This window comes from Grampus griseus (assembly GCF_964374135.1).
Source record: "Grampus griseus genome assembly, chromosome: 14".
Classification (NCBI taxonomy): Eukaryota; Metazoa; Chordata; class Mammalia; order Artiodactyla; family Delphinidae; genus Grampus; species Grampus griseus.
The window spans coordinates 40,323,147-40,336,954 of NC_139008.1; the positions used below are offsets into that span (position 1 = coordinate 40,323,147).

The following is a 13,808-nucleotide window of genomic DNA, read 5'->3' on the forward strand; positions in this document are numbered from 1 at the left end:
ACCATACGTTACCATACAAAGATACTACATAATTACTGACTGTTTTTCCTACATTATACATTTTATACCTGTGACTTATTTATTTTGCAATTGGAAGTTTGTACTTCTTAATTTCCCTCACCTATTTCTACCCTCTCCCCACTCTCCTCCCCTCTTGCAAGCACCTGTTTGTTCTCTGTATCTGTGACTGTTGCTGTTCTGTTTCTTCATCTGTTTCTTTTTTCGGCTTCCACATAACTGAAATCATACAGTATTTGTCTTTCTCTGACTTATTTCACATAATACCCTTAGCATAATACCCTCTAGGTCCATACATGTTGTCACAGATGGCAAGATTTCATTCTTTTTTATAGCTGAATAATATCCAATTGTGTATGTGTGTGTATCACATCTTTTTTTTTCACATCTTTATTGGAGTATTATTGCTCTACAATGTTATGTAAGTTTCAGCTGTATAACAAAGTGAATCAGCTATATGTATACATATATCCCCATATCCCCTCCCTCTTGCGTCTCCCTCCCACCCCTCTAGGTGGTCACAAAGCACTGAGCTGATCTCCCTGTGCTATGCAGCTGCTTCCTGCTAGCTATCTATTTTACATTTGAGAGTGTATATATGTCAGTGCTACTCTCTCACTTCATCCCAGCTTCCCGTTCCCACTCCCCGTGTCCTCAAGTCCATTCTCTACGTCTGCGTCTTTATTCCTGTCCTGCCTCTAGGTTCATCAGAACCTTTTTTTTTTTTTTTTGGATTCCATATATATGTGTTAGCATACGGTATTTGTTTTTCTCTTTCTGACTTCACTCTGTATGACAGACTCTAGGTCCGTCTACTTCACTACAAATAACTCAGTTTCATTTCTTCTTATGGCTGAGTAACCATTGTATATCTGTGCCACATCTTCTTTATCCATTTATCTGTCAGTGGACATTTAGGTTGCTTCCATATCCTGGCTACTGTAAATAGTGCTGCAGTGAACATTGTGGTACATGACTCTTTGAATTATGGTTTTCTCAGGGTATATGCCCAGTAGTAGGATTGCTGGGTCAAATAGTAGTTCTACTTTTAGTTTTTTAAGGAACTTCCATACTGTTCTCCGTAGTGGTTGTATCAATTTACATTCCCACCAACAGTGCAAGAGGGTTCCATTTCCTCCACACCCTCTCCAGCATTTATTGTTTGTAGATTTTTTGGTGATGGCCATTCTGACCGGTGTGAGGTGATACCTCATTGTAGTTTTGATTTGCATTTCTCTAATGATTAGTGATGTTGAGCATCCTTTCATGTGTTTGTTGGCAATCTATATCTTCTTTGGAGAAATGTCTGTTTAGATCTTCTGCCTATTTTTGGATTGGGTTGTTTGTTTTTTTTTGATATTGACTTGCATGAGCTGCTTGTATATTTTGGAGGTTAATCCTTTGTCAGTTGCTTCGTTTGCAAATATTTTCTCCCATTCTGAGGGTTGTCTTTTGGTCTTGTTTATGGTTTCCTTTGCTGTGCAAAAGCTTTTAAGTTTCATTAGGTCCCATTTGTTTGTTTTTATTTCTATTTCTCTAGGAGGTGGGTCAAAAAGGATCTTGCTGTGATTTATGTCAAAGAGTGTTCTTCCTATGTTTTCCTCTAAGAGTTTTTTTTTTTAATTAATTAATTTATTTATTTTTGGCTGTGTTGGGTCTTTGTTACTGCATGTGGGCTTTCTCTGGTTGCAGTGAGAGGGGGCTACGCTTCATTGCAGTGCACGGGCTTCTCATTTCAGTGGCTTCTCGTTGAGCATGGGCTCTAGGGTGTGTGGGTTTCAGTAGTTGTGGCTCGCGGGCTGTAGAGCGCACGCTCAGTAGTTGTGGCACACGGGCTTAGTTGCTCCATGGCATGTGGGATCTTGCCTGACCAGGGCTCGAACCCGTGTCTCCTGCATTGGCAGGCAGATTCTTAACAACTGTGCCACCAGGGAAGTCCCTTCTAAGAGTTTTTTACTGTCTGGCCATACATTTCGGTCTTTAATTCATTTTGAGTTTATTTTTGTGTATGGTGTTAGGAAGTGTTCTAATTTCATTCTTTTACATGTAGCTGTCCAGTTTTCCCAGCACCATTTACTGAAGAGGCTGTCTTTTCGCCATTGTATGTTTTTGCCTCCTTTATCAAAGATAAGATGACCATAGGTGCGTGGGTGTATCTTTGGGCTTTCTGTCTTGTTCCATTGATCTATATTTCTGTTTTTGTGCCAGTACCATACTGTCTTGATTACTGTAGCTTTGTAGTATAGTCTGAAGTCAGGGAGGCTGATTCCTCCAGCTCTGTTTTTCTTTCTCAAGATTGCTTTGGCCATTTGGGGTCTTTTGTATTTCCATACAAATTGTAAAATTTTTTTGTTCTAGTTCTGTGAAAAATACCATTGGTAGTTTGATAGGGATTGCATTGAATCTGTAGATTGCTTTGGGCCGTATAGTCATTTTCACAGCGTTGATTCTTCCAATCCAAGAACATGGTATATCTCTCCATCTGTTTGTATTGTCTTTGATTTCTTTTATCAGTGTCTTATAGTTTTCTGCATATAGGCCTTTCTCCTTAGGTAGGTTTATCTCTAGGTATTTTATTCTTTATGTTGCAATGGTAAGTGGGAGTGTTTCCTTAATTTCTCTCTCAAATTTTTCAATGTTATTGTATAGGAATGTGAGAGATTTCTGTGCATTAATTTTGTATCCTGCTACTTTACCAAATTCATTGATTAGCTCTAGTAGTTTTCTGGTAGCATCTTTAGGATTCTCTATGTATAGTATCATGTTATCTACAAACAGTGACAGTTTTACTTCTTTTCCAATTTTTATTCCTTTTATTTCTTTTTCTTCTCTGATTGCCGTGGCTAAAATTTCCAAAACTATGTTGAATAATAGTGGTGAGAATGGACATCCTTGTCTTGTTCCTGATCTCAGAGGAAATGGTTTCAGTTTTTCACCATTGAGAACGATGTTGGCTGTGGATCTGTCATATATGGCCTTTATTATGTTGAGATAGGTTCCCTCTGTGCCCACTGTCTGGAGAGTTTTTATCATAAACGGATGTTGAATTTTGTCGAAAGCTTTTTCTGCATCTATTGAGATGATCATATGGTTTTTCTCCTTCAGTATGTTAATGTGGTGTATCACATTGTTTGATTTGTGTATATTGAAGAATCCTTGCATTCCTGGGATAAACCCCACTTGATCATGCTATATGATCCTTTTAATGTGCTGTTGGATTCTGTTTGCTAGTATTTTGTTGAGGAGCTTTGCATCTATGTTCATCAGTGATATTGGCCCGTAGTTTTCTTTTTCTGTGATATCTTTGTATGGTTTTGGTATCAGGGTGATGGTGGCCTAGTAGAATGAGTTTGGGAGTGTTACTCCCTCTGCTATATTTTGGAAGAGTTTGAGAAGGGTAGGTGTTAGCTCTTCTCTAAATGTTTGATAGAATTAGCCTGTGAAGCTGTCTGGTCCTGGACTTTTGTTTGTTGGAAGATTTTTAATCCCAATTTCAGTGCTTGTGATTGGTCTGTTCATATTTTCTATTTCTTCCTGGTTCAGTCTTGGAAGGTTGTACTTTTCTAAGAATTTGTCCATTTCTTCCAGGTTGTCCATATTATTGGCATATAGTTGCTTGTGGTAGTCTCTCATGATCCTTTGTATTTCTGCAGTGTCAGTTGTTACTTCTCCTTTTTCATTCTAATTCTGTTGATTTGCGCCTTCTCCCTTTTTTTCTTGATGAGTCTGGCTAATGGTTTATCAATATTTTGTTTATTTTCTCAAATAACCAGCTTTTAGTTTTATTGATCTTTGCTATTGTTTCCTTCATTTCTTTTTCATCTATTTCTGATCTGATCTTTATGATTTCTTTCCTTCTGCTAACTTTGGGGGTTTTTTGTTCTTTCTCTTATTGCTTTAGGAGTAAGTTTAGGTTGTTTATTTGAGAGTTTTCTTGTTTCTTCAGGTAGGATTGTATTGCTATAAACTTCCCTCTTAGAACTGCTTTTGCTGCATCCCATAGGTTTTGGGTCATCGTATTTTCATTGTCATTTGTTTCTAGGTATTTTTAAACTTCCTCTTTGATTTCTTCAGTGATTCTTGGTTATTTAGTAGTGTATTGTTTAGCCTCCATGTGTTTGTATTTTTTACAGTTCTTTTTCCTGTAATTGATATCTAGTCTCATAATGTTGTGGTTGGAAAAGATACTTGATACAATTTCAGTTTTCTTAAATTTACTGAGGCTTGATTCGTGACCCAAGATATGATCTATCCTGGAGAATGTTTCATGTGCACTTGAGAAGAAAGTGTATTCTGTTTTTGGGTGGAATGTCCTATAAATAACAATTAAAACTATCTGGTCTGATGTGTCATTTAAAGCTTGTGTTTCCTTATTTATTTTCATTTTGGATGATCTGTCCATTCGTGAAAGTGGGGTGTTAAAGGCCCCTACTATTATTGTGTTACTGTCGATTTCCCTTTTTATGGCTGTTAGCATTTGCCTTATGTATTGAGGTGCTCCTATGCTGGGTGCATATTTACAATTGTTATATCTTCTTCTTGGATTGATCCCTTGATCATTATGTAGTGTCCTTCTTTGTCTCTTTATTTTAAAGTCTGTTTTTTCTGATGTGAGTATTGCTACTCCAGCTTTCTTTTTTTTTTTTTTGCAGTAGGTGGGCCTCTCACTGCTGTGGCCTCTCCCATTGCAGAGCACAGGCTCCGGACACGCAGGCTCAGCGGCCATGGCTGATGGGCCCAACCGCTCTGCGGCATGTAGGATCTTCCCGGACCGGGGCACGAACCCATGTCCCCTGCATCAGCAGGCGGACTCTCAACCCCTGCGCCACTAGGGAAGCCCACTCCAGCTTCCTTTTGATTTCCATTTGCATGGGATATCTTTTTCTGTGCCCTCATTTTCAGTCTGTACGTGTCCCTAGGTCTGAAGTGGGTCTCTTGTAGGCAGCATCTATACGGGTCTTGTTTTTGTATCCATTCAGCCAATCTGTCTTTTGGTTGGAGCATTTAATCCATTTACATTTAAGGTAATTATCGATATGTATGTTCCCATTACCATTTTTTTAATTGTTTTGGGTTTGTTTTTGTAGGTCTTTTCCTTCTCTTGTGTTTCCTGCCTAGAGAAGTTCCTTTAGCTTTTGTTGTAAAACTGGTTTGGTGGTGCTGAAATCTCTTAACTTATGCTTGTCTTCAAAGTTTTAATTTGGGGCTTCCCTGGTGGCGCAGCGGTTGGGAATCCACCTGCCGGTGCAGGGGACACGGGTTCGCACCCCGGTCCGGGAAGACCCCACGTGCCACGGAGCAGCTGGGCCCGTGAGCCATGGCCGCTGAGCCTGCGTGTCCGGAGCCTGTGCTCCGCAACGGGAGAGGCCACAACAGTGAGAGGCCCGCGTACCGCAAAAAAAAAAAAAGTTTTAATTTGTGTGTCGAATCTGAATGAGATCCTTGCTGGGTACAGTAATCTTGGTTGTAGGTTTTTCCTTTTCATCACTTTAAATACGTCCTGCCACTCCCTTCTGGCTTGCAGAGTTTCTGCCGAAAGATCAGCTGTTAACCTTATGGGGATTCCCTTGTATGTTATTTGTTGCTTTTCCCTTGCTGCTTTTAATATTTTTTCTTTTCATTTAATTTTTGATAGTTTGATTAATATGTCTTTTGGCGTGTTTCTCCTTGGACTTATCCTGTATGGGACTCTGCGCTTCTTGGATTTGAGTGACTATTTCCTTTGCCACGTAAGGGAAGTTTTCGACTATAATCTCTTCAGATGTTTTCTCAGACTCTTTCTTTTTCTCTTCTTCTTCTGGGACCTCTATAATTCGAATGTTGGTGCATTTAATGTTTTCCTAGAGGGCTCTGAGACTGTTCTCAATTCTTTTCATTCTTTTTTCTTTATTCTGCTCTGTGGCAGTTATTTCCATTATTTTCCATTCTTCTGCTTCAGTTTTTCTGCTATTGATTCCTTCTAGAGAATTTTTAATTTCATTTATTGTGTTGTTCATTATTGTTTGTTTGCTCTTCAGTTCTTCTAGATCCTTGTTAAAGGTTTCTTGAATTTTCTCCATTCGATTTCCGAGATTTTGGATCATCTTTACTATCATTACTCTGAATTCTTTTTCAGGTAGACTGCCTATTTCCTCTTCATTTGTTAGGTCTGGTGGGTTTTTACCTTGCTCCCTCATCTGCTGCATATTTCTCTGTTCTCTCATTTTGTTTAACTTACTGTGTTTGGGGTCTCCTTTTTGCAGGCTGCAGGTTCGTAGTTCGTCTTATTTCTGGCGTCTGCCCCCAGTGGGTGAGGTTGGTTCAATGGCTTGGGTATGCTTCCTGGTGGGCGGGACTGGTGCCTGTGTTCTGGTGGGTGGGGCTGGATCTTGTTGCTCTTTGGGCAGGGCCTCATCCGGTGGTGTGTTTTGGGGTGTCTATGAACTTAGTATGACTTTAGGCAGCCTCTCTGCTAATGGGTGGGGTTGTGTTCCTGTCTTGCTAGTTGTTTAGTATGGGGCATCCAGCACTGGAGCTGAGTCTTAGTGTTGAGACAGAGATCTCTGGGAGAGCTCTCTCCAATTAATATTACATGGGGCCAGGAGGCCTCTGGTGGTCCAGTGTCCTGGACTCGGCTCTCCCACCTCGCAGGCTCAGGCCCGACACCCGGCCGGAGCACCAAGACCCTGCCAGCTTCACAGCACAGAAGAAAAGGAAGAAAGAAAAAAATTAAAAACAGAGCCCCCAAACAAATGGTAAAAGCAAAACTAAACAGACAAGGGACTTCCCTGGTGGTGCAGTGGTTAAGAATCTGCCTGCCAGTACAGGGGACGTGGGTTCGATCCCTGGTCTGGGAAGATCCCACGTGCCACAGAGCAACTAAGCCTGTGCGCCACAAGTACTGAGCCTGCGCTCTAGAACCCACAAGCCACAACTACTGAGCTCACGCCCAACAGCTACTGAAGCCCATGCCCTTAGAGCCCGTGCTCTGCAATAAGAGAAGCCACCATGTACTGCAATGAAGAGTAGCCCCTGCTCACCACAACTAGAGAAAGCCCGCACACAGCAACAAAGACCCAACACAGCCAAAAAATAAAAAATAACAGACAAAATCACACAAAGAAACATACACACACATACACACACACACACACATACTCACAAAGAGAGAACAAAAAAAAAGGAAGATAGCAACCAAACCAATAAACCCACCAATGAAAACAAGCACTATAATCTAAACTAAGAGAAACAGAACACCAAAAACTAATCAAATGCAGAAAGCAAACCCCAAGACTGCAGTAGCTCCCAAAGTCCACCGCCTCAGTTTTGGGAACATTTGTTGTCTCTTCATGCATGTATTCCACAGATGCAGGGTTTATCAAGCCGATTGAGGGGATTTACTCCACTGCTCCTGAGGTTGCATGGAGAAATTTCCCTTTCTCTTCTTTGTTCGCACAGCTCCTGGGGTTCAGCTTTGGTTTTGGTCCCACCTCTGCGTGTAGGCTGCCCTCAGGCCTCTGTTCCCTGCCCAGACAGGAGGGTGTTAAAGTAGCAGCTGATTAGGGCTCTCTTGCTCACTCAAGCCAGGGAGAGGGGGGGAGGGGTACGGTAGTCATAATTGGAACATGGGACGTGCCTGTGGCAGCAGAGACCAGCATGATGTTGCAACAACCTGAGGCATGCCATGTGCTCTCCCAGGGAAGTTGGCCCTGGATCACAGGACCCTGGCAGTGGCCTGCTGCACAGACTCCTGGAGGGGTGTGGGTAGTGACCTGCACTCGCACACAGGATTCTTGGTGGCAGTGGCAGCAGCGGTAGTGGTCCATGCCTGTCTCTGGGGTGCGAGATGATAGCTGTGGCTTGCACCCATCTCTGGAGCTCGCTTGGGTGGTGCTCTGCTGTCTGTGGGCACACAGAGCAAGAAGCCCTTCTCCTTGTGCACTCTGAAATTATGATCTCTTGCCTCTCCGGCAGGTCCAGACTTTTTCCGGGTCTCCCTCCTGGCTAGCTGTGGCGCACTGGCCCCCTTCAGGTTGTCTTCACGCAGCCAACCCTAGTCCTCTCCCTGAGGTCTGACCTCCAAAGCCCAAGCCTCAACTCCCAGCTCCCACCCGCCCCAATGGGTGAGCAGACAGGCTTCTCAGGCTGGTGAGTGCTGGTTGGCACTGATCCTCTGTGTGGGAATCTCTGCTTTTCCCTCTGCACCCCTGTTGCTGTGCTCTCCTCTGTGGCTCCGAAGCTTCCCCCCTCCACCACCCGCAGTCTCCGCCTGCGAAGGGGCTTCCTAGTATGTGGAAACTTTTCCTCCTTCACATCTCCCTCCCAGAGGCGAAGGTCCTGTCCCTATTCTTTTGTCTCTTGTTTTTTCTTTTGCCCTACCCAGGTATGTGGGGATTTTCTTGGCTTTTGGGAAGTCTGAGGTCTTATGCCAGCATTCAGTTGGTGTTCTGTAGGAGTTGTTCCACATGTAATTGTTTTTTTGACGTATTTGTGGGGAGGAAGGTGATCTCCACGTCTTACTCCTCCACCACCTTGAAGGTCTCCCCCTCATATCTTCTTTAGCCTTTTATCTATTGATGGGCACTTGGGTTGCTTCCGTGTCTTGGCTATTGTAAATAATGCTGCAGTGAACATAGGGGTGCATATATCTGTTCAAATTAGTGTTTTGTTTTCTTCGGGTAAGTACCCAGGAGTGGAATTGCTAGATCATATGGTAGTTCTGTTTTTAATTTTCTGAGGACCCTCCATACTGTTTTGCATTGGCTGCACCAATTTACATTCCCACCAGTAGTGCACAAGGATTCCCTTTTCTCTACATCCTCACCAATATTTGTTGTCTTTTTAATCATAGCCATTCTCACAGGTGTGAGGTGATAGCTCATTGTGATTTTGATTTGCATGTCCCTGATGATTAGTGATGCTGAGCATCTTTTCATGTACCTGTTAGCCATCTGTATGTCTTATTTGGAAAAATGTCTTTTCAGATCTTCTGCCCATGTTTTAATCGGATTGTTCATTTTTTTGATGTTAAACTATGAGTTTTTTGTGAGGCCTCTTTCTTGATCAAAAAGGGAGACTGTGTTAGTGAGAATTTAAAGCAACTAATTTTCTCCTTGATCTAACCAGAGGAGTGAAAGAGAATTAAAAATTACGCTGTGACTCCTTGGCACTCAGTTTCCTGCCTCAGTGCTGTCCTTCCCTTTGGGAACTCTGCTTTAAGCATCAGTGATTGGAAAAGCCCCGAAACCACTCACCTGAGGTGGTCTCCAGTGCTCAGATGTGTCCATGTATGAAAACACAGACTCACTGCCTCCGCAATTAAACATTTCTCACAGCTGCTAAAGATTTAGTCTGCTATCCATGGAGCATACTTTAAAATTCTTAATGTTAACCATTTCTCATTTGCCATAGGATCTGAGAGAATAGTGTACTGTATAGTGAAGTTTTAAATTTGAATACATTTTCTTTCAGATCTTATATGTCCTTAATATTTTATTAAGGTTTAAATGTATAAAGGTTTATTAAGGGCTAACCTAAATAACTTTGTGTACCTATTGTAGAAGCAAGTTAAAAAGTACACAAAAGCTTAATTACTACAGTTTAATTGCTATTTTATATGTGGTCATTTAATCTGGTTTTACAGTCCTGGCCTTGAATTTTTCCCAAAGTTATAATTTTGATTAGTGAAGAATAGTTTGGATATTTTTTCTATTACCATATTTCATTGATTTTAAGATAAACAGTTTTTTCACACTTTGACATCTCTGACAGCTGGATACATCGTAGAAGTGATGGTGTGTCATAGCTTACTTGATAGATAGTTTTCCTTCTTGTACACAAAACGGTGTGTCTTAAAGTCAGTGGACCTTATGTTTGATGAAATATGATAAAACACATTCATAGTATTTAAAATTAAAAATATTATACAGGCATGTCTCAGAGATGTTGCAGGTTCAGTTCCAGACTGCTGTTGTAAAGTAAATATCACAATAAAGTGAGTCACATGAATTTTTGATTTCCCACTGCATATAAAAGTTATGTTCACATTATGCTGTAGTCTGTTAAGTATGCATAGCATTATTTTTAAAAAAGCAGTGTACACACCTTAATTATAAAATACTTAGGCTTCCCTGGTGGCTCAGTGGTTAAGAATTCGCTTGTCAATGCAGGGGACACGGGTTTGAGCCCTGGTCTGGGAAGATCCCACATGCCGCAGAGCAACTAAGGCTGTGCACCACAACTACTGAGCCTGTGCTCTAGAACTCGCAAGCCGCAACTACTGAAGCCTGCATGCCTAGAGCCTGTGCTCTGCAACAAGAGAAGCCACCGCAATGAGAAGCCCGTGCACTGCAACAAAGAATAGACCCCGCTCGCTGCAACTAGAGAAAGCCCACACACAGCAACAAAGACCCAACTCAGCCAAAAATAAAAAATAAATGAAAAAAAATACTTTATTGCTAAAAGATGCTAACCATAGTCTGGACTTCAGCAAGTTGTAGGAGTAACATCAGAAGTCACCGATCACAGATCACCATAACAAATACAATAATAATGGAAAACTTTGAAATACTACAAGATCTAAAATATGACACACAGACATGAAGTGAGCAGATGTTTTTGGAAAAATGGCACCGATAGACTTGCTTGATTCAGGGTTACCACAAACCTTCAGTTTTTAAAAAACACAGTATCTGTGAAGTGCAGTAACATGAGCTATGCCTGTATGATGAGGGTTCTGGGAAGATGGCAGAGTGGGAAGCACCAGAAATCTGTCTGCCCACCTAGGTAGCAGTTGCATTGGCAGAATCCAGTGTAACTTTATTGGAACTCTGGAGTCAGCTGAAGGCTTGCAACTTCCAGAGGAAGCCTTGGACCATAAATTACAATCAGCGTTGGCCAGTTTTAACTGTGGCAGACAGCCATGCACATATTCCTGGAGCAGCTTACATACAGTATGGGATCCGGGGTGGACACAAAGGACGCTGTCCTCCAAATATCATATCTGTGCTGATCACTGACTGCTGCTTCTGATCACAGAGGTGCTGATAAAGGCGTGGGCGGCCTTTGTTGTTGCACCTCCTCCATTGTTGCAAGCCCCTCCCCGTCTGGCTGAGGTGACTTTAAAGGGACTTATAGGGCTGGCACCTACCTCCCCACTTTCACTTTCCTCTTTGTCCCCTTTTTGGAGCCAGACGTTGAAGACTAAGACATTCAAAAGCACCCACATATACAGGGGAATTAGCCACCCTGCATGTCCGGGGGAGGCACAGGCTTAGACATGGACTGAGAGGACCTTGAGTTTCTGCTCCGGCTGATCTTTGGCACAGAGACAGCCTGCAGCTGTCAAAAACCAGTAAACCCCGGGGAAGGAGGAGAGTCTGGTGTCCAGAGTTAACACATTATTAGATTCAAATGTCCACTGTCCAACAAAACACAAGGAATACAAAGAACAAGGAAAGTATGGCCCATTCAAAGGAAAAAAATAAACTAACAGAAATTGCCCCTGAAAAAGACCTAATGGTGGACTTACTGGACAAAGACTTTAAAGAGCTGTCTTAGAGATGCCCAGAGAACTAAAGGAAGAGGTGGAGAACATCAGGGAAGCGATGTATGGACAAAACAGAAATATCAATAAAGAGATAAGAAGTCCTGGAGCTGAAAAGTACAATAACTGAAATGGAAAGTTCACCAGAGGGATTCAAAGCCAAATAGGACAATGGGAAGAAAAGTGAACAGATCCCAAGGGGCCTGTGGGACAGTGTTGGGCAGTGTAAGAAAGCAAGTGGGATGGGTTCGTTCTGGTCAGACCGCTGGGCAACAGGAGGGGGGCCTGGAAAGGTCAGAACGAGGTGAGACCTCGTTCTGCTCTGACCCACAATGCTGGGGGTCATTCTCCTGTCTCAGATATGTGGTCATGTCTTTATAAAGTTTTTTTGTTTTTTGTGGGGTTCTTTTGGTTTGTATTTTTCTAGTACATCTCTGTTCCTAAGGATACTTTTTTCTCTTGCCTCCCTAGCAGTATTTTTCATCTGTTAGACTGACTTTCTTATGAAGAACTGTTCTTTAGGATTTCCGGTCATTGATTTATGTTTTCAAGGTGGAAATAGAACAGTTTCCTTAAAAATCACTTTTAACAGGAACCTGAATAGTTGACGTTTTACATATCATTTAAAATTTTTGTTGTATACACTGTTGTGTAGTTATTTTGAAACGCTTGCTGTATTTTGGGGGGGTTTGGTCAGAGTTGGTAATTCCCCCAAGGTTCAACTCTGTGTTTGTGGGACATACCATATAGTTTTATTCCTACTCTACTATGCGAAGGCAAGTAGCAGACTGAGGGATGCATCCTCCTCCATGGGTAAAATGAACTGTTTACCAGGGCTAATGACTCTCCTGCTTTCTTTCCTGAGAGTTGTGTTTAACTCATACATAAAAGCAGCTCAAGTTAAATAAAATTAGCCTGTAGAACTCCATAATCATGGATAAGAAGTGTTTTATGAGCTTTGTTTGAATTAACTTCATTTAATCGCCACAGCAGTCTTGCACATTCTATTATCCTAATTTTAAAGATGAAGAAACTGAGGCAGCTAGAAGGTGGTGGAGCTGGGATTTGAAGCCACGCAGAACCCCGAGCCTCTCCCTTATCCATTGTGCTCTGTTCCTTCAAAGAGGGGAAGTTCCATAGCCTATCACAGACTTGGAGGCAGAGACTGCACTGTCTATGTAAGGATAGAGTTGAAAAGCCAATAATTTTTAAATTCTTGGACTCTCCAGGAAAAAGACCTCCACCTGGTGGAGCACGGTGGCGGGCTGCCTTAGCGTGGGGAGCCCCATGTACTTCCGCTCGGGAGCTCAGGAATTTGGAGAACCGGGATGGTGGAAGCTCGTCCACAACAGGCCCCCTACCCTGAAACCCGAGGGAGAGAAGCTGTCCATCTCCACTCTGAAAGTGAAAGGTACTGTCGTGAGCTGAGAGGTGCCAGTGTAGACAATCCGCTTTGACTAGGCACGGAGCCCTTGCCTCCCCGGAGCTGCTCTGCCCCACAGTTTTATTCTAACACAGTTTTTTATGCCGTAAATAAATATTATACAAAAAATGTTTTATAACTGCCTAATCAAGTTACCAGTTTAATAAATTTCCTTTAGTATCTGAAAGGTTCTCTATTTTCAATCTGTTTATTTATGGTTTTAATCTTTTTAGTATGGAAAATTTTAAATATACAAATGTGAAGTAATATAGTGAAGTACTATAGCGAATCCCCTGGTTCCTTTGTCTTTACTTCAGCAGTTAACACTGGCAGTCTTGGTTTTTTTGTTTTTTTGTTTTAAATATTTATTTATTTATTAGGCTGTGTTGGGTCTTAGTTGCGGGTCTTAGTTCCTCCTCAGCATGTGGGATCTTAGTTCCCCAACCAGGAATCAAACCCTCGTCCCCTGCATTGGAAGGTGGATTCTTAACCACTGGACCACCTGGGACGTCCCAATCTCATTTTATCTTGGCCCCTGGGTCCTTTCTCTCAACCCTCCACACATCCCCACCCTCAGATTATTTAGAAGCAACTTCCAGGCATCAGCACTTCCTTCTTAAATATTTCATGATTTATCTCTTATCCATAAGGACTCTCTTTTGTAGCCTAACCATAATGCCATTTTCACACTTGTAAAAAATTAACAGTAGCTCCTTATATCACACATTGATCTGATTTTTTTATCTGAAAAATTTTTAATGACCTTTTAAAGTTTTCAAAATATAATTGGAAACAAATCTCATAGCATTGAAGGTGTAAAGTCTGAAAGTTCCCCACATGCCC

The 13,808-nt window shown here is 41.9% G+C and overlaps 1 protein-coding gene across 3 annotated transcripts in view; it reads left to right on the forward strand.

Annotated features, from left to right (window-relative positions):
- Positions 1-13,808, forward strand: part of KAT14 (lysine acetyltransferase 14) — a gene marked incomplete at its 5' end in the record, with an annotated part of 40,566 nt that overhangs the window by 9,650 nt on the left and 17,108 nt on the right. For all 3 annotated transcript variants that reach the window (XM_082669597.1, XM_082669598.1, XM_082669599.1), the window contains one exon: positions 12,772-12,953. In XM_082669597.1, the coding sequence (XP_082525723.1) occupies positions 12,772-12,953 (182 nt within the window). The remainder of the gene's footprint in view (positions 1-12,771; positions 12,954-13,808) is intronic.